The sequence below is a fragment of the Melopsittacus undulatus genome, chromosome Z (genome assembly GCF_012275295.1).
Source record: "Melopsittacus undulatus isolate bMelUnd1 chromosome Z, bMelUnd1.mat.Z, whole genome shotgun sequence".
Classification (NCBI taxonomy): Eukaryota; Metazoa; Chordata; class Aves; order Psittaciformes; family Psittaculidae; genus Melopsittacus; species Melopsittacus undulatus.
This window is the reverse complement of record NC_047557.1, coordinates 56030182-56049514: the sequence shown is the minus strand read 5'-3', so window position 1 is coordinate 56049514 and position 19333 is coordinate 56030182. Positions and strand designations below refer to the sequence as shown.

General features: G+C 40.3%; 1 protein-coding gene across 1 annotated transcript in view; it reads right to left on the bottom strand.

The window, feature by feature from the left end:
* Positions 1-19333, bottom strand: part of ECPAS (Ecm29 proteasome adaptor and scaffold) — a 70839-nt gene that overhangs the window by 14135 nt on the left and 37371 nt on the right. Inside the window, exons 19-34 of the mRNA XM_005154852.3 lie at positions 18820-18911; positions 16913-17047; positions 14642-14807; positions 14095-14267; positions 13525-13626; positions 11887-12010; positions 10874-11019; positions 9757-9811; positions 8887-9001; positions 7932-7997; positions 7569-7686; positions 4489-4656; positions 3669-3748; positions 2793-2898; positions 2193-2240; positions 1163-1284 (exon numbers count right to left, since the gene is read on the bottom strand). Of these exons, the coding sequence (XP_005154909.1) occupies positions 1163-1284; positions 2193-2240; positions 2793-2898; positions 3669-3748; positions 4489-4656; positions 7569-7686; positions 7932-7997; positions 8887-9001; positions 9757-9811; positions 10874-11019; positions 11887-12010; positions 13525-13626; positions 14095-14267; positions 14642-14807; positions 16913-17047; positions 18820-18911 (1816 nt within the window). The remainder of the gene's footprint in view (positions 1-1162; positions 1285-2192; positions 2241-2792; positions 2899-3668; positions 3749-4488; positions 4657-7568; positions 7687-7931; positions 7998-8886; positions 9002-9756; positions 9812-10873; positions 11020-11886; positions 12011-13524; positions 13627-14094; positions 14268-14641; positions 14808-16912; positions 17048-18819; positions 18912-19333) is intronic.

Sequence of the window (19333 nt, the reverse complement as noted above, 5' to 3'; positions counted from 1 at the left end):
ATCCTAGCCCTGAGCTTCCAACTGATGTTACGCTTTGCAGAGATATTGCTTACTTTGGGCAGGGTATCATGAAAGGAATGGGAAAAGAGGCAGCACCACAGACAGATGTAAGAAGAATTAACACATCTTCACGTTTTAAAGAAGCTCTGGGCAAAGTCATCCCAAAGATATCCACTATCTCTGCCCAAGAAAAACAAATTACAATGATCTGTTCAAATATCATGTGTCAGTTTCAGACTCACCACATCTCTTAGGCTGCATTTTGACAAAGGGTTTTCGTATCTTCAAAAGGGATTAAAAATTCAAGAAGTATTTACTATAATGTGTTAGGAACTTTTTAACCTTCCTGGATAATCACATTCAATAAAAGAAAATTACTTTTGCAAAGATCAGCCACATATCAGGTCTGAATTTTTGAGCCTTTCTGTCCTTCACAGAAATGAAGGACTAAACAAGGTTACAAAGTGACAAGTATACGAAATGTCTACACATCAAGGGACACTGAACCCTTACAAGACATAAAATGTATTTGAACAGCATGACCAAGTGCAGTTGCCTCTGGGATGTGAGCTGTCATTACTCACAATCAGTTGTGAAATAAGACCTGACTGTTTCAAGAGCTACCATGGGACTTTTTGTCTACAAGCAGAAGACATATGCTAGTCCTGAAGACAAGTCTCCAGCATAGCAAACTGCTTGCAGATCAGTTTGCCAGTTGTACAGGGAGAAAAGAACTTCTTGCTGGGAACTGAATCTGGGCATCTGCAGAGAGGTCAGATACTCTCAAAAGATGGGTAGAGCTCTTGGGGCTGCTGTTTGAACTCAGTGAGAAAAGGACTGAGCAGGAAAGCAGTCCTGAGGAGAAACTTGTCACTTCAAACACACAGAACATCCTGCAACTTGAGTGAATAAGCTGGGTCTCTCTGGGACAACTGTGAGGGTGGTGAAACACTGGCACAAATTGTCCAGAAATGCTGTGGCTGTTAACAGCCAGGTTTGGATAGGGCTGGAGCAACCTGATCTAGTGGAAGGTGCTCCTGCCTATGGCAGGAGGTTGAAACCAGATATGTGAAGTCCCTTCAAACCTGAACCATTTTATGATTCCGATATTCCATGAAATCACGATACAACCCCCAGGGAACTTACATGATGCAAAACTAACCTGAGAGATCGGACTTCAGCAACTGTGCTTACTATTCCTTTGTCTAGGAGGCAAGGGAGTAATACAGCTATCGTCTTCTGACCTGCTGCTCCTTTAGAGGGCTCACACATTTTCACACAGACCTGGGGACAGGTGAGAATCCACGTTGGAAGCATGTACAAACCTCCTGCTCAGATTACATTAGAGCACTCTTTCCTTCAGACAGAGGAAGTCAATGGCAACTACAGCAACTGCTCAAAGCCAAACAAAGGCTCTGTTATATTTTCATTCTCTCCAGGAGGTACTTAAGCCAAGTCACATCCATAAAAGGAGTTTCAGCTAGAGTCAAGTTTCCAGAAAAGCCAAATTCAGAACCTAGCAGGATTTGATGTGTATCCAGATGATGAGACGGACCAAATGACCTCTCAGTTAAGGGACAGCCTCTCAGCCACATAGATTCAAACATTCCACTAGGCAGAAAAGCAAGGCCCAGGTCAGAAGAGATTCTGCAATTGCAGCACCTTGGTACAAGTTCACAACTTGTGCCATTGAAATGTCACACTGCATACACCATGAAGGCTGTGATTTCATACACAGCTTTTAAGATCTGTTTCCATTTCCAGAGTGTGAAATTTCTGCACCAGAGTGTGAAGTCCAGAGTAGATTACTTTGTTTCACACCGGTAAGGTTCCCCACTGCCCTTGGTCAACTACATCAGCTGAAGTATGAAATTTCCTTGAATACCATTCCCAGTGGGACAAAAAGGACAGAGGGAAAAACACAGTTCATCATATCCCTCCTTTGGTTGTTTAAGACTAAACACTGCATCATCCTCAAGCAGCATCAAAAAAGTACAGAAGAGGATATGGTCAAACTTATTCTGACTGCTTCCTAGGGGGCTGTTCTGTTTATCATAACTACACTTCATACTGGAGGTCTTTTCAAAACAACAGACTATGGTAAACAGGTCACTCCTGTAAATATGATAGCGAATCATTATCTAACATCAAAACCATACACGTTTCCATGTGCAAATGATGAAGAGTTTTACCTTGCTTAAAGTTTTTAGGGCAAGATCTGCTGCCTTTCGCACAGTCTCCTAAAAAAACAAGTCAACAATCCATTGTTGCTATTTTGAAAACTTCACAACAATTCATATTAATTCATATCACTCATACTGACAAGGCTATACCCATGGCTAATACATAACATAGTATTTTCCACAAAAATTCTGACTCTGGTCCATCTGAGTATCTGGTATACTCAGGGACAAATACATTAACACAGCTCAAACATGGAAGGAGCTGAGGACTCTGACCTCATATATGCAAGTCATTTAAGCATACATGCAGTACAAAATAAATGTTTCTATACTCAGGAGTTAAGCAAATATTTAGAAATTCCTTCATATTAAGTAAAAATGCTGAGCCATCAAGAATAAGCACAGCAGGAATGAAAACCAGCACTTAAAATACATGAAGAATTTCCAAGGTGGCATGAAAATTTTAACTGCCGAATTACTTGTCTGCTTAATCCCCAAACCTCCCATTGGCTTCAACTTGACTTCTCAGAGAATCTCTCTTTAAACATCTTAGAGCTTGATCACTGTACTTTCTGTTGAAAATTCCTTTTCAGTTATCAGTTCCATTACCTTAATGTCATCTTGCACTCTGAATAGTATTTCCCAGATCTCTGGAAGCTTGTCTATAATGTCATCCAAAGATCTTCCTCTTAGTAAGTCATTCAGCGCCAGACAGCTGCAAACAAGAGATTTTATGTCCTTCATATGGTGTACTTAGTTGCTATAGCTGTATACACAAATATGTTCATATGTATACGCAAACCATTAAGAAAATTTAAGAACTGTTTCACATTCCTTATTTTCCCCATGCCTAAATGTACACTATCATAATAATGCCTCCTTTAATAGACAAAAATAAGGTTCAGCCAGTCAGGTGAAATCTGACGTGAGTGACAGCAAGTGAGGAAGGCTGCTATGGTGGAAACTGCTATTGCAAACATTCCAATAATTGTTCCAGATGCTTTTCTGAGAGTACAGGACAAAACCAAACCAAAATGATCTAAAATCTAGGATTGAACTTAAAATGGAAGTTTTCAACACAGTATAACTACAAACCATTATAAATAAAAAATCAATTTAATAAAAGTGGGATATAGACTGGCATCCTGCTGCCAAGTATGTATACAACCAGACTGCCAAGGTTTTCTAATATTAAACAATATTTCACGTCCAAGGACAGGCAAGAACTTTGTGACCAGAGAACTCCTCCTTCAGCAAATACTGTTTAGTATCGTGCTCAAGCCACATGCAATAAAAAATTTCAGGCTCAATGAAGCAAATAGCTCCAAGATTTTATTACACTTCAAGTGCAGACTACAAGACCAGGCTCTATCTTGATGAAAGGATGCATCCTCTTTTCCCCCCTCATCTTCTTCGGGTTAACAAATTTATGGTGAAGAAAAGAACAGAGTTCAAAGAAAAGTATGTTACTTTTTCTAGCAATACCTGGACTCCCTGATCCTCCACAGACTGCTGGTTAGGTTACAGATCAAATCCTCAAGAATTTCCTTCATGTACTTATCAACCTATTGTTTAAAAAAAAGGCAAAGTAATGAAACAAGCATGGACGATGCATCCTAGTCTGGTACTGTGAAGAAGAAAAAGTTTCTTTTGAACAGTACAACCTGCTTGTAGCAACAGCAGATGAATTAATAATTCCCAGATCTGACCCCTTGCAAACTTACTCTGACTTTGCTTTAGACATGCCTTTCCTGAACCACCTAAGGGCTTAATGTGACAGAGATGACAAGAGAAAGTCCCTCAGTACTTTATCAAATGAACTGTTTAGATGCAGCAGCAAGCACAGATTTACAGCAATAGCATCTCACAAAAACCATTTATTCCTGAAACTTGTCTCAGAGAAGCTGCTTCCCATGGGCTTCCTCCACTTAAAAACTGAGGAATCATGTTTAGATGCTCTTGCTCTAAGAAGGGCATCTTAGGCCATAAGAATTCCTGAAGAGCTTCTCATAAGCAATATGAAAACAATATCCAAGTGTGGAAAGACTACACTTCAAGTAAATCACAAATTTTATCACAGGCTGCATAAACAAAGTCTGCAATTATCCTTTCATATATAGGAGCAACCTCCTCTGTGCACGCTCCAGCTCATCCACGGATTTAAGCACCTCTTTCTCTGCAGGACAATACCCCACCCCTTCCTGCACAGCCTCTCCTTTCACAATATACAACTGTTCCATGAGGATTTCCGAGATTCTGCTGGCTAGCAGCAAAACCACCATTCTGCACTGTGCTGCTCACTCACCATTGTCTTGTCGGTGACCAAGGCATTCCAAATGCTGGTCATTGCCTGTCGAATTCCCAGGTTGGGGTCAAACTGGTAACGGTATAGCCGGGGAAGAAGCTGCGGCAAAAATGGAGCCAGCTGCTCTCCAGCCTTGGCAGCTATCACATTAAAACCAAAAGCTGCTCCCTGAAATGACAAGAGAGTATTTGCTGAAACAATGCTCACTCATTCAGTCACTACTTCTGAGCACACCATCGCCCGAGGCAAATTGACAGACACAGTTCAGATTTAGATGAAATCAAAATGACTAAAATGTCACTAGAATCAGTCCCCCATCAGTGCTACAGTACCACACTGATCTTAAGCATACAATCACACTCAGCAGTCAACATAGTAATACTAAAGTTCCTTCTCTCCACCTTCAAGATACTGACTTTGTTTGAAGAAAGTGGTGGTGGAGAATTAAAATTATGAAGATTTGAATATGCTTTTCCAAAAGAGATTCTTTCTGGGGAAGACTGGTGAGTGTGGGCCACTGCTTCCCTACAGCTCTGCTGCACTTATGATTAGATTAACTTAGGAACTGAGAAACTAAAAATAAAACTCCACTTTATCTCTACAACCTGAAAATTCTGGGGATTATAATTTTGCCTCCATCTATAATGAAACTCAAATATTCGTCCACCCTCTTTTGTTTCTTTCTTCACCACTGTCAATTCCATTCTCAAATCTAACACAGTGGAACTGATGCAGGATAGCCCAAAACTATATTGCTCAATACAGGCCAGTGCATTGAGTGCCTAATGATTTCATGTTTCCTGCTTTGCATTGTCAAAGGCTACCACTCAAAACCCCACTCTAAGGATGTCACAGGACAGGATGTGCTGTCTGGGTTATTCTAAAAAAGGAAGAGTAATAAAAGACACACCCTCAGTTAGAACCACTGCTGTGAGGGGCAAGGGGTTGCAGAAACTATAAAGAAAATGGAGGCATCATCTGCAAGGCCCTGAACAGCTTGCTCTGACTCACCCCTGTATGGAGGTTTGAAGCACAGACTTCCAGATGCCCCTCCAACTTAAGCAATTCTGCAAACTCAAATTCCAAAGCTCAGCCTTCTCAGTCACTGAGTCAAATTTCTTGACCCATTCTAGCTGGTGAAATTCCATGAGGATCAAGAGCCTAACTGTGCTCCTGTGCGTCTCAAGTGCCAGTGCAAATAGAGGCAAGCCTTGAGAGACGTATCATAGAATCATAGAATAGTTCTGATTGGAAAGGACCTCAAGATCATCCAGTTCCAACACCCCTGCCATGGGCAGGGACACCTCACACTAAACCGTATCACCCAAGGCTTCATCCAACCTGGTCTTGAACACTGCCACGGATGGAGCATTCACAACCTCCCTGGGCAACCCATTCCAGTACCTCACCGCCCTCACAGTAAAGAACTTCTTCCTTAGATCCAATCTAAACCTCTGTTGTTTAAGTTTCAACCTGTTACCCTTGTCCTGTCACTACAGTCCCTAACGAAGAGTCCGTCTCCAGCATCCTTTTAGGCCCCCTTCAGATACTGGAAGGCTGCTATGAGGTCTCCACGCAGCCTTCTCTTCTCCAGGATGAACAGCCCCAACTTTCTCAGCCTGTCTTCATACAGGAGGTGCTCCAGCCCCTGATCATCCTCGTGGCCCTCCTCTGGACTTGTTCTAACAGTTCCATGTCCTTTTTATGTTGAGGACACCAGAACTACACACAATACTCCAAGTGAGGTCTCACGAGAGCAGAGTAGAGGGGCAGGATTACCTCCTTCGACCTGCTGGTCACGCTCCTTTTGATGCGGCCCAGGATACGGTTGGCTTTCTGGGCTGTGAGCACACACTGCAGCCAGCTCATGTTCATTTTCTCATTGACCAACACCCCCAAGTCCTTCTCCTCAGGGCTGCTCTGAATTTCCTTTTTGTCCAACCTGTAGCTGTGCCTGGGACTTCTCTGACCCAGATGTAGGACCTTGCACTTGTCATGGTTAAACTTCATGAGGTTGGCACCAGCCCACCTCACAAGCGTGTCAAGGTCCCTCTGGATGGCATTCCTTCCCTCCAGCGTTATCAATGGAACCACACAGCTTGGTGTCATCAGCAAACTTGCTGAGGGTGCACTCAATTCCACTGTCCATGTCACCGACAAAGATGTTAAACAAGACCAGTCCCAACACCGATCCCTGAGGGACACCACTCGTTACTGGTCTCCAGCTGGACATTGAACCGTTGACCACAACTCTTTGCATGCAGCCATCCAGCCAGCCGACTTGTCAAACTCTGGATGAAAGTTAATGCTGGGGTGTTTCTCTTTTTGCACCAAGTGGTATTTCCAGAGACTCAGAACATCAGGCAGCAAGCAGGAAAAAGCACAAAAGGTGCAATACAGTAAATGCAGCTACCAGAGTCTTCTGCATGAAAGCACATGAAAGGTGCTCTGCCTGCTTCCTGGAGGAAAGTTCTCCCATGCTTATGTAAAGCTAATGAAATAACCCACAAATTAAAGCTCTGAAAAGTTTAAGTTTATGATAATACCTTTTTAAGCAGTATATGGATCCAAGAGTATTTTGGCTTTGTTAAAGGTCCCTATAGCTCTAAAATATCAAACTTGACTTAAAAAGAATGCTTTGACAACAATGACTAAACTTGTGTATTGTCAATTGTTTTTTTCATAACTTGTTCCTCAGTATTTTTTCCTCTTCCTTTTTACATAAAAAAGTCACTCTGGCATCTGCAAATTCATCCAGCTTTGAAAATGCTATCTCACTGTTTGAACACACCAAGATCTGGCTCCCAGGTGCACTCAAAAGTAAAAAGGAAGGATCAAGGTTGATTTAGAGAGGAATGCAGCATGATATGAACCCTTCTATACCTATGTTTTAAGAATTTCAAGTAATTCTAAATTTGTTCTTCAGGCAGGTAAATTTGCTTTGGACCTGACACCAAAGCCACAACAAATGTCCTCCCTGTGCAATTATCAATATATCGTATAACCAAAGCCAGAAAAAGGCAGTTATTGTTTCTGAAATTCATAGTGGGAATGTAAATGGTATGAAAGCAGCAAATTACCTTTCGAGAATTCCACATGGCATGATGGTTGGCCAGATTCATGAATTTGTACACTAGGTCTGGTTGATTGAGATCACTAGCCAGTGAACAAAGCTCCTTGTAGGTAGAAAGGCCTTGACTATGGAAAGCAGAAGGGAAATCGGTGTCACTATTTTTAGCTACACAAATGCCACAATAGGTAAAGGTACATTCAACTCACAGCCTAAAGCAGAGAGAAGTGAATACCCTATCTGTACTACCAGAAAACAGTTACGGTAACTCAGAGAACAAGGAGGTACAAGCTCAGGAAGTAGATCTGTAAGCAAGGGTATATTGTTTCAGCACTGATTATGTGCCTGCCCTTGAGACCATCAGTAAACTTACCCATCTGGGGTTTTGCTCAGGCCACCCTGAAATACCACAGTTTCTCCAGTCATCTCATGTTTGGCTCTGGTAGAAAAGAGGTCCAGTATTAGCTTTACCAAAAATTTACCCTATAATGGACTGCATGCTACAGGTCAACTTTGTTTTCCTTCATTACTTCAGTAACTTCCCATTCTTCCAGTTCCAATCCCAAGAAAACATACATGTGTCCAAAGCTACACAAGTTATAAGGAACCTCATTAATCTGCATCATGTGTTACATTAAACAGATATTGCAGACAGTGAGGGCTTTGCTGAGCAGCTAGAAGGTAAAAAGTCAAAACACTGAATGATGTATTTTCTTTTTCTGCCCAACAAATCTCTACTTTAAAATGAAACAAAAAAAAAAAAGATCCAATTTCCATCCATTTTAACTCTTCCTGTTTACTACCACTGGATTCCAACATTCCCAAGATAGGTTATGTCACTTAGGGTGGCCACATCCATGCCAGGTTAGAGGGAGTGGGCTGTTAAAGAGCATTTTTAGCACTGACCAGTAGAATTACTTAACAGGACTCCCAGAAGACCAGCATTTTTCACACTAAAACTAACAAGTGACCACTCACAGTTCCCCAGCAAAAGGTACATTTCAGACACAAGCAAGTTCCTAATTCCGCAACATTCACATCATGCACTGTCCTTTGCAATTACACAATTTCCTCCTGGAAATCCAACAAAACCACAGCTGATTTGAATCAGGACCGAATGATTTTGAAGCTTCATTGAATGGAACACAACTTCAGTGACAACAACTCTACGATGAATTAAGAAATGTCTGAGTCTGATCCACTAGGAATACATGGATATTGACATGCCCTTCACCTCAAAACATCTCTTTGCACACATGAGAGGCATGTTTTTGTTCCCATCAACATACTGCTCAGAATATTCTTACTTTATTCTGAGCTCACTGTACCTTTTCCCTGTCATAAGGGTATCAACAAGTGTGGTGACTAGCTCTTGCTGATCCTCTTCACTTCCTAGTTCATATATCAGCCCAAGACCTTTTGAAGCAACATCTTGACTAAGCTCTGCAAGAGATTTTACAAGGTAAAATTAACTATATGCATGTAATTAAGTAACACACAAATTTCAAAAAAAAGATTCAACCAAAATCATGATCTAGCAAAACCAGTTCTCTCCTGCAGTTCACAGGTTTCCATTTTAGAGCAGATTTAGTCTGGCAAGACACAGGCTTTGCATTCTGAAGCAACAATTTGTTCTGAACTAGGTGACACCTTCACGTTGATATTGTCACTGCAGGTTTTGAAAGAGCAGAGAGAAATCCAAGAGGTCTAAGTATTCTGACATGCTGCTGGCCCCTGAAGTTCAGCAAAGTTAGTGGTAATATTCTCTCCAACTTCAGTGAGCTTTGGATAGGCTGCCAGCTACCTTCCTTTCCACTAGCAGCCACGGGAAGACCTACAAACCAAACTCTGCTAGCTTAAAGAGGGCTTAGAGCTCCTGTCCATGCAGAACCCTGCAACACACATCCTACTGTCCAAAGCAGAAGAGAAGAATCAACGAACATTTTCTGCTATTACAGTTTGAAGGGGTAAATGCAGAAAAAGATGTATTTGGCTAGCAAAGCACAGAAAAAGCTGCTTCTTATCTCTATATGCAATGACTAAAATCATTCCTATTACATCAGAAATGAGATGTTTCTTTGGTTGTCTTTTAATGCTGACAGAGGGCGTGTAGGTGACTTTCTGGCAGTTCAAAGATTCCCTCCATCCTGTTAAATGCCCACGAAAAGACACAATCCTTAGCATATGATAGCACTTACCATCACTATCTGACAGAATTGAAACAAATGCGCTTTGAATATCCTTGAGATGAGACTGTAAGATGAGAAAAAAGGACATTATTATTTTTATCTCATGTTTTGGATCCTTCATTTGGATCCTTCCTAACAGATAAACAGAGACTACTATATCAGTGGAGCTGCCTATTTGAGCTACACCTACAAGAACAACTCTTCTTTCCAGACAGGTAAGCAGCAGCCTGACTGACATTAACAGAAGGTAAATTATTTTTCCAGCACCTTTTTACAACTACCATGCCATTAGTAAACATATTTTATTTTCCTTGCCTAATACATGTCAGTAATGCATCGTAAATCTGGCTTGCAGCAAGATGGAGCTATCCTGTGTGTGAGGACACTTCATCCCCAAACTAGTGGATTTGGCCAGCTCCCACAGGGCCTATTGTTTAGATGAGTATAATACGCAGCAAGTTTTTACATATAACAGCTTACAATTGCAAAGCACCTATTGTTCCAAAGCTCTTCACCTGAAGAGCACAAGATGGCTACATGGTGCCACCACAGTCTGTAGTACCTCTGTGCAGAGAGAGAACATTTTGGATGGGAAGTTTTTATTAAGTCCTTGTATAGGATCTTTTACATTCCCTCATTATAAACAAGCACTCTAAATATTAGGTTCTCCAAGCACACCAAAAATACACAGTACAAGAATCACACAACAGCTGGTACCAAAGTTGTGATAAACTCCAAAACAAATGAGCCCAAAAATTGTCCCCCTTCTTCACCTCCTAGACCTCTTTTTAACATTTCCAAAAATAAATCCTAAGAACTGCACAGACCCCAACCTCTCCTCCACGAGAGAAGATGTCCTGCTCCTTCACCTTACAAAAGCCGTTTATACTATGCTCACTTTGACCTGAGTGCCATGTCAGAAATTTACAAAGGTGTCAAAAAGCCTCATTCATCTGCCACTTCTAGTGACAAAAGATAAGCCATGTCTCAAAAAATCTCAGTAAGGACTGCACCAGCACTAGGGAAAAAAAGGCAATGGAAGTGAACTGGAACAAAGGGGGAGAAAGGAAGTGAGAGGAAAAAACAGGGACAAGGAGCCAGAGTCAGGAAAGGGAGTATTTCTTACCTTAATTGCTTTGTGTGTGCTCAGCTTCTTCACCATTGACAGAAGCCAGATGCAAGCTGCCTGCCTAACGTGTGGGTTGGGGCTGATTATGTGCTTGTTCAAAATAATGTCTAGGACCCAGGGAACCACATCATTCCCTTTCAAATCTGTATGAAAAGAAGAAAGGTGGAGGGAAGAAGGGGAGCTTTGAGAGTCAGGCATACTCATCTTTACTTCCAACATAATGTGCAGCAGCAATGAAAAAATCTAGTCAGCCATGAGTATCCAGATGACACCTTAATCTCTGCTTATTTAGGAAAAGTGTTCACTGGAGTCACTAAGAAAGTATTTCTACTAACAGAAACTCTGAATAGAGTCCTCCTAACCCTTTATAAAAGCATTTCAGAGCCTGTGGCCAAAAGGAGGCTGTCAGTTCATGCCGTGTAAGACTTAGCGTTCTTTCCATTAGGACTCAAAACTTCTGCAGCAATGGCAAGGTTCAGTTTCTACCCTGTTCTGTAAATGCTGAGCTTTGTGCACACTTAAGAGATCTAAAATCACCCTCACAACATTAAAAAACCTGTGTGCAGGTCTGAGGCTGATATGTCACTTAATCATATAATTCCAAGTTGCTGGAAAGGCTTGCAATTTAAAGTCATAACCCTATTTCCCAGTGCAGGCTTCAAAACGATACTCTGGAAGATTTATGTATGTTAAACCTGAAACTAAACCAACAGGGCAAACCAAAATGAAATGACAGAAGAAATTCGGTATCAAGTGGCATGAATTAGATTTGAAGAAGCTATTTAACAGCACATGTAAACAGCACATGAAATAAAGTCTTCTAACCTCTAAGCAAATGGGACTTGAAGAACTGAAATGACCTGTATATAACCAGCATGAATAAACACAAAATATCTCTTACTTGGTTATAAAACCATCCACCACAGAAATAATGTTATTAAGCTCAGTCTTAGACCATAACTGTGAGATTCCATGTTCCTCAACCCATCCCCTGTGTTAGGAAAGCCTACCTGAAGGGGGGATATATTCCTCCTCTGTGACTGTCCATGCATCACGTGCAGCTACTGAGCTTGTCCCTACAGCAGCACTGGTAATAGCTTCACCAACAGTGAACTGCAGTTCTATTTGTTTGGCCTGAAAAACACAAAAGCCTTACTGACAGCCCTGAACACACAGCAAAACTTTTGGCATATACTCCACAGAACCACAGCCTCTCTGCCAGTGCCAGTACATTTTTGGTGAACTGCTGAGACTATGCAGCAACTCACACCCATTGAGATTGATAAGAAAATTTATCCAACGTGAGACTTTCCAAAAGGAACAGTAAGAGCTAGAATTTCCACACTTTAAGCGTATCTCCTACAGAGTATTTGCTAGTCTCTGCAGAAGTTCAGCTTAGCAGAGCACAGCACAGAAAGAATGAGACAGGATGAAAATAAAAATTAGAACAAGACTGCCAGGCATCAACAAAAACTACTGCAGCTTTGCTATAGTGTGCAGTAGTAAAAGATTCTCCTGAAGTTCCATCCAGAAGTTGATCATTAATAAGAGATGCACAAATTTGTTATTCACATCAAAATAATTTAGGCGATGCTTTACTTCTCCATCCTCTTCCTCTATTCTCTAAGCTCACAAAAACAGAATGTGCTGAACTCTGCCACTTTTTTTGTCATTATTTATGAATCTTGAGTCATAAGAACAGATTTCTGTACCTGCTTGGTGCCTACTAGATTGTTTTCCTTACTCTCTGGGAGCACAGAATGTGCAGACATTCTGAGAAGTAAGCCTTTAGCTTCCTTCAATCTAAGAGACATTGTTTGGGTTTGCTTTTTGTTTGTTGTTCTGCTGGGTATTTTTTCCAAATACATATTTATATAGGAAGATGTAAAGTCCCTAAGCAGGTACAGGAGATAAACATAGCACTTAGAAACATCATTTTATGTTTGTGTAAACAATGTTCTTACTATTCTTGCTTGTTTGAGCACACAGAATTGGAGCACTTGACAAAGTCAGCCTGTCTGGTACTCAACAGCTGCTTCAACAATGCTGAACCCTATGTTAGTATGAACAAGGAAGAAAGGTCAACAAGAAACCTGTAAATTAAGAACCCTGAAAAGCTCCTTGACTGTTTAATTTTGCTGTCTGGTATATTGTAACATGTATAGGAGCTCTGAAGTACCATGAAACCAGTACACTACACTGATGTATTTAGACTGACAACAGATACATGTTTTCCTATAAACAAAGCTCATAATGCAAACAAGTTGTATCAGTTGATGCAGTTCAGATAAAAAAGATGTATTTATATTATTTATTCTTAGGGTACTTTGGAAGGCTAAAATACAAACCTATGGCTTCATTAGTGTAATTTCTTAAGATTTTACACATACAGTTAGTTAGTTCTCCTAAAGTGGAATACATATTCACCCGAGAGACCATGACTGGCAAATTTTTAAACCATGACATAAAACATTTTACAAGCCCCAAACCTACCTTCGCTCTCTGTTTCAAGGCAGTTTTAAAGAACCCAGAGGGACTATTACAAAAAGATAACGTCCCTTGCAAAATCTGTCTCTAGAGTATATAAAAAGCATTTAAATAGAAATACTCAACTGAGTATGAAGAAAAATACATTGATTGTGCCTCACCTCCACAGAATCCATTAAACCTTGCAACAGTAGCTTCTGGTGGGGAAAATCTTCATCTCCCACTGGGAAGTAACCTAATGTCTGTATTGCTCGTTCCTTCATCTTAAAACACAAACAAAAACCAAACTCAATCACAAAACCTTCCTGTAAGTCCAGAAGATATACTTTCAACCTACTTTCTCAACCTTGCTGAAGTCTCACTTGAGGTACCAGAAGTCAGTCACACAAAACACTTACTAGATCAATCAGTGCACCTTTCTTCCAGAACACAGATCAAAACAAATGTCCTGTTAACCTTTGAGGATTATTTCCAGGTAAAAGATTTTTTTTTAATTAAAATTATGACCATTTGTAGTTTTCATCCATTAAGCTCCTGCTTATGACTGTAGAAAGCACATTCAACCAACAGTGACACAAAACTGGAAAACCCTTAGCCTAATCCTGACTCACTAAAACAGTGATAAGCCTAATTCTTTTTTAAAAGAGAGGCTGAGTTTGGTAGGTAATACATAAACCTGGGGACAGAGCATTCTAGAAATGAACAGGAATCATAACACTGAAAAATCTTGCCTTATTTGTTTCCTTGCTGGAAGGGATTCGGGCCAATAAGCTTTCCACAAGTTGAAGCTTCGTGAATCCTGGTCCTTCACTGGGGATTGGCAAGGGGCCATTCCTTCCAATCTCCCCAAGAGCTGTACAAGCAGCCACCACAAGAAAGGGAGAGGTGCTGTCCAGAAAAGAACCTACAGGAAAAACCAAAACAGGATGGCTTGAATTTTATTATTTAGCAGCAGGCAGGCAGGCAGTTGTATTTTACCCATGCAAGAAGCAAAGTATTTATCTCCTCTGCAGCTGGTAGGAAGCATTATGCTGGAACAAAATCCAAGTAAAAGGATACTGAGAGGATTCTACGAGCTAAGAGTCCACCTAATTCTTATTGAAAAGGGTTACACCCACACACCTAATACGATGTCATTTTTATAGACTCTAAATTCTATCACAGAAAGTAAACCCAAGATTACACAATCAATGGGCTGAATTTCTTAGAAAAGTCCTCAGCCTGGGGTGGTTCAAAAAACAACTGTTACATGCAGCAAAGACTCAGTTAGTAAGTTACCTATTGTCTCTGTCGTTGACTTTATGAGCTGTTCTTGATCTGGTATGACGGCAGTGTTTGGCTGTTCTGTATTATGTAGCTCCCTTGTTCCGCATTTCCCTTTGGCCAAGTACCTTCCAATTGTAAATCCCAAAGCCAACAAGGATCCATGTTGGACCTCTGGGCTCTAGAGACAACAACAGTAGTGCAGAAAATCTCATTTTCAAAGTAAATATGTAACACTTTGCACAAAACTCTGACTTAAAAACATATGGATAAGCCAGATGAGGAGGCACCCTGAAGAGTGAACGGAACTCTTCAGTCCTAACATGGAGTTCCAACACATAGTGCAATGACAGAGAGCTTGATATTTCTAGTGCTCTCTGATGGATGGAGTCTTTTAAGATAATTTAATGAAACTTAAAAGAGGCTTAGAAGGACAGATTAAGAATTTATCACCAGCAATGACATTCCTAAAGCCCACCCTTTGGTAGCTAGACCAAAATAAGTAGTAAAAATCCAACTCATCTGATTTGTAAGTTCACCATCATAAGTCTGTGCTAAGATAACACAACACTATCTCTACTTAAAAATTGGACATACGCAGATTAAGGGAATTAAATGTATTCCTTGGTAAACAATAATAAATTACTCCAGATTTGTATTGCTAAGAATGAGAACATACTTGACCTATAAATACTTAAGGTAATTCCTTTATACATCTCAATTGGCCACAGGCTGTGAAACCTAATTATTACAATTATTGTCACAAATAGTAATTTCTCCAGTGCTGACTTGGTGCTGAGACTATCTAATGATGGTGCTCATTCCAACAGGTGACTTCTAATGAAAGGATTCTGTGCAGAAATAAGGCTGAGTGAAATGCTACCTTAATTAAAAATAAAGAAAAAGAATTAAAAAAGAAAGAAAAAGAAGGAGGCAGACGCTTAAACTCAGCTTAGTTAATGTATCTGGTTTTTATCGCAACCCTGAAAAGTTGGATCAGTGGAACTGTGCTGCCAGACAGGATCCTCAATCTAGCTTGTCCACCAGGGACTGCTCCTTGTTGTGGTCTTGGAGCAGAAAAACCTGCTGAGGATGGGTTTTTTTCCCCTCTCCACTTTAGCTACCTATTTACACTGCAGCTGTTACTGAGACACTAGAGAGCACCACCACCCCCCTGGTCTGTACTGATGCAAATGGCTTGGTGCATTCGCAGCAAACCAGAGCTCTCACCGACTCAAACTCAGAAATGCATGTGAATACCCTGCTCTTTTTTGTTTCATGGTTCACATCCCTCCTTATTCTCAGCTATGTTCTGTGAAAGGTCAACTGTGATTTCACGGGCAGAAAGCAGCAGCAGGGGGAACGGGACACATCTGTGCTGCCTCCGTGACCATGGAAGCTGCACCCTATGTGAAACTGTGCAATGAGACCACTTCACACATACAAAATAAATCCTGTTTGTTAATTACAACGTACAGTGACCAGCACTACTCGTCAGCATTTGAGTCTGTTACCTGTGATGTAAAATGGCAGCTCGTTAAGTCATTAGGAGAGACTTATATAAAAACAATCTGGGGAAATCTAACCCAAAATACTAATATTTTCCCTCCCTTTCAGAAGGGACACATCAGCACAGAAACTTTTTCAATGTGATTTCAGGACTCCTCCAAGCTCATAGTAGCAAAATGCAGAGCTAAGGTTAACGGGAGTTGGAAGGAGCTGCTGGAGGACAGTAGGCAGGCAAACCCACCATGCAGTAATACATTGGTGGAGGGTTGCTGAGCAGTCCATGTGGAGTGGGAGGGAAGAAGTCAGGTCCCAGCAGGGAAAGGTTGCTGGTAGGACAAGACCCTGAGCTGATGAGGAGCCAGGGAGCAGCTACAGATCAGGAGAAGAGGGGGTATTAACCATACTTTTTAGTTCTTTGGTACCTGTAGTTGCTCACAAAAATGGGTGAACTGGTAGACAGTTTGACCCATTACTTATTCGATGGGATGAGGAATATTTAAGCTGGCTAAGACTGGTTAAATATGTGACGGTGCTGGCTTTGCTTAGGAACTGCCTCCAGGAAATCCTTCTGACCTTAACAACAGCTTCAGAGATTAGTTTATTTAAAGATCTATTGCACTCACCTACGACAAAAATCCCTTCTCACAGTCCAACTGGATGTCAGCTAGTTAATTTTATACTCAGATTAAGGCTAATACATCCCAGACATACTGCGAGATTTCCCATCAGTTACATGAGACAAGAAAAAATAAGAAGCAGACAAAGAAAGGTAGTTACATGGCTGTCTTTTGTCATCTTAATCAGCTGCTCCAAGGAGGCCCTAAGTTCATCTCCAGACATGGTAGACAGCACCACAGAGTAAAACAGGGCTGCAAGCTCGCGCATTTCTTCTTTGTTTGTGTTCATCAGACTCTGCAGTTTTTAAAAAGAAACATAAAATACGAAAGCAGCTTCTCATACGCTCTGTTCATACAGAGCTTTGATATACAAGCACAACTGTCATGCAGCTACATAAATAGTACTTACCTCAGAAACCACTCTTTAAACCAGCAGCATTATCATTTAGTAAGAAACAAAGCACTCAATTCAGCAAAGCATTCATTGAATGCTCGGTGTTCAGGAAGATTACCGTTAGCCACAAGAGGGTTATCCACCAGTTCTGCATTAACACACTACTGGAATGCTTGGATGAATTTGTATTCAGAAAAGCTTCCACATTTTGAATTAACACTGAGCTAAAAAGCCTCCCAAAGACACTATTTTTCATGAGCTACTGGAAGGCTTCAATTTCCTTTTTATTAATCAAGGGTTTAAAACCACAACAAAACCAAACCAAACCAAAACAAAAACAAACAAACAAAAAAACCCAAACAAAAAAACCCACAAACTCAAGAAGTTAAATCAGTTAAATCGAATGGTGCCAAAAAAAAGAGTCCAGGAAAGCACAGCTCTCAGTGCAAACTCTTCCACTTTGTATTAGAGATCTTCTATTATCTGAATTTTTAAGCAGTTGAACTTGGGAAGCATCAGGTGATTTGTTAAGATATAATCTTACCTCTGCATTAATTTGATGTATAATGCAACAAACTCATGCAAAAAATTCATGCCCAAATCTTTGAATGGCTTCAGCCACCACAAAGGCAGCAAAAATGATCCAAGCAAACAAGAAACAAGATCTGTCAGGCTTATGAAACATAACTCTTAAGTTGAACTCAAAACTTATATCAGATAACACAGCTGACTTCTAACAACCTCCTGGACCTGCTCCTTCCACTTGGCAAAGTGAAATCATATAAAGGCTATTTCACAACAGTATTTCTGGAATGAGGTACTACCAGTTACCACTCCTAGAAGCTTTATTTTGCAAATGGACACAAGATCCAAGAAAAACCGTGTTTTTCTCAAAAAAATAAACAATACTGAAATAGAGAATGTTTAAGTCCTCTAAGGTTCATACCTGCACTTAAATGAGATGTGGTAAGCTGTATAAAGGGCAATGCAGTGCAGATATCAGCAGGAGAAATTATTATAACACATTCTAATTTTTCTTTAATGCAACCAAGCATTATTTTCTGCCAGATTCCTAATGAAATTGAAGGCAACCTGTAAGAGCTTAACAAATTCTGGGTCCTTGAAGCAAACCATGAAAAAGCAGGAAGCTGCTTGAGAAGAGAATCTAGAGAAAGCAGAATTATCTTTGGTTTATTCTCAAACAGGTTCCAGCTTATCTTTTTTTGTTTGTTGGTTTGAGGCTAATAAAAACATAAAAACACCTCTAGAGAAAGGGCTCTAAAACAATTAAGGATTAACTGATCTCATTTTCTGAAAAGCCACTCACATCTTCCCACTGGAAGAATTCTGTTTTCAGTTTTCTTGTGCTGTTTAATCGATCTGCTGATCAAGGAGAAAAACTGTCTGACTATACCAACAGGACCAATGACAGATTACCCTGAAGATATAGGTCAGTTAACAAAACTGGTAAAACAAAAGAACCAAAACGTAGCTTCCCCATCCTGCTACATACAACATTTCATGAAGTGTTGACTCTTAAGTAGAAATACCAGACTTTAAAATAAATGCATACTTGGAAATAATACTCCATTCCACCATGGGAAAATGTCAGGGTTTGCTAATGCCAAATCCACTCCCAGAAATAAACCAAAATATGCAAATTTTCAATATACCTTTATCCAATCCATTTTGTCTACAAATCTGGTGGCTAGTTTTTCTGGATATACTGAAACAACTTCTAGAAGACAATACATGACTGGCAAACCTAAAGAGTAATTAAAGAATCAGGTTATTCAACAATTGCAGTATTTACAGCAATGCAAAAGTGATAAAAAAGAGGTTAAGAAGTATCAGGCATTTGAAAGCATTCATTTGCAATTCATTAGAGATAACAAACAATATGGAATAATAGGGTATATTTTTTCTCAGAAATATTAGGGAAACAAGTAGAAGCAAACATTCTGGTAGCAATTTGTTCTAAAGGCATCAAGTGTTTTAAGACTACACTTGTTGCAGATACACTATTATCAGAGTGAGGAAGACAGCATTCCCTGGTTATAGCTGTTATAGACAACAGCCTCACAATTTTAAAGTATTGTCTTTTTTTAAAAGCATTAAAGCTCCAATTCTGTGGTCCTGCTTTTTCCTACCTACACAGCAGCATAGAAGAGAACAAGTTTAAACTGA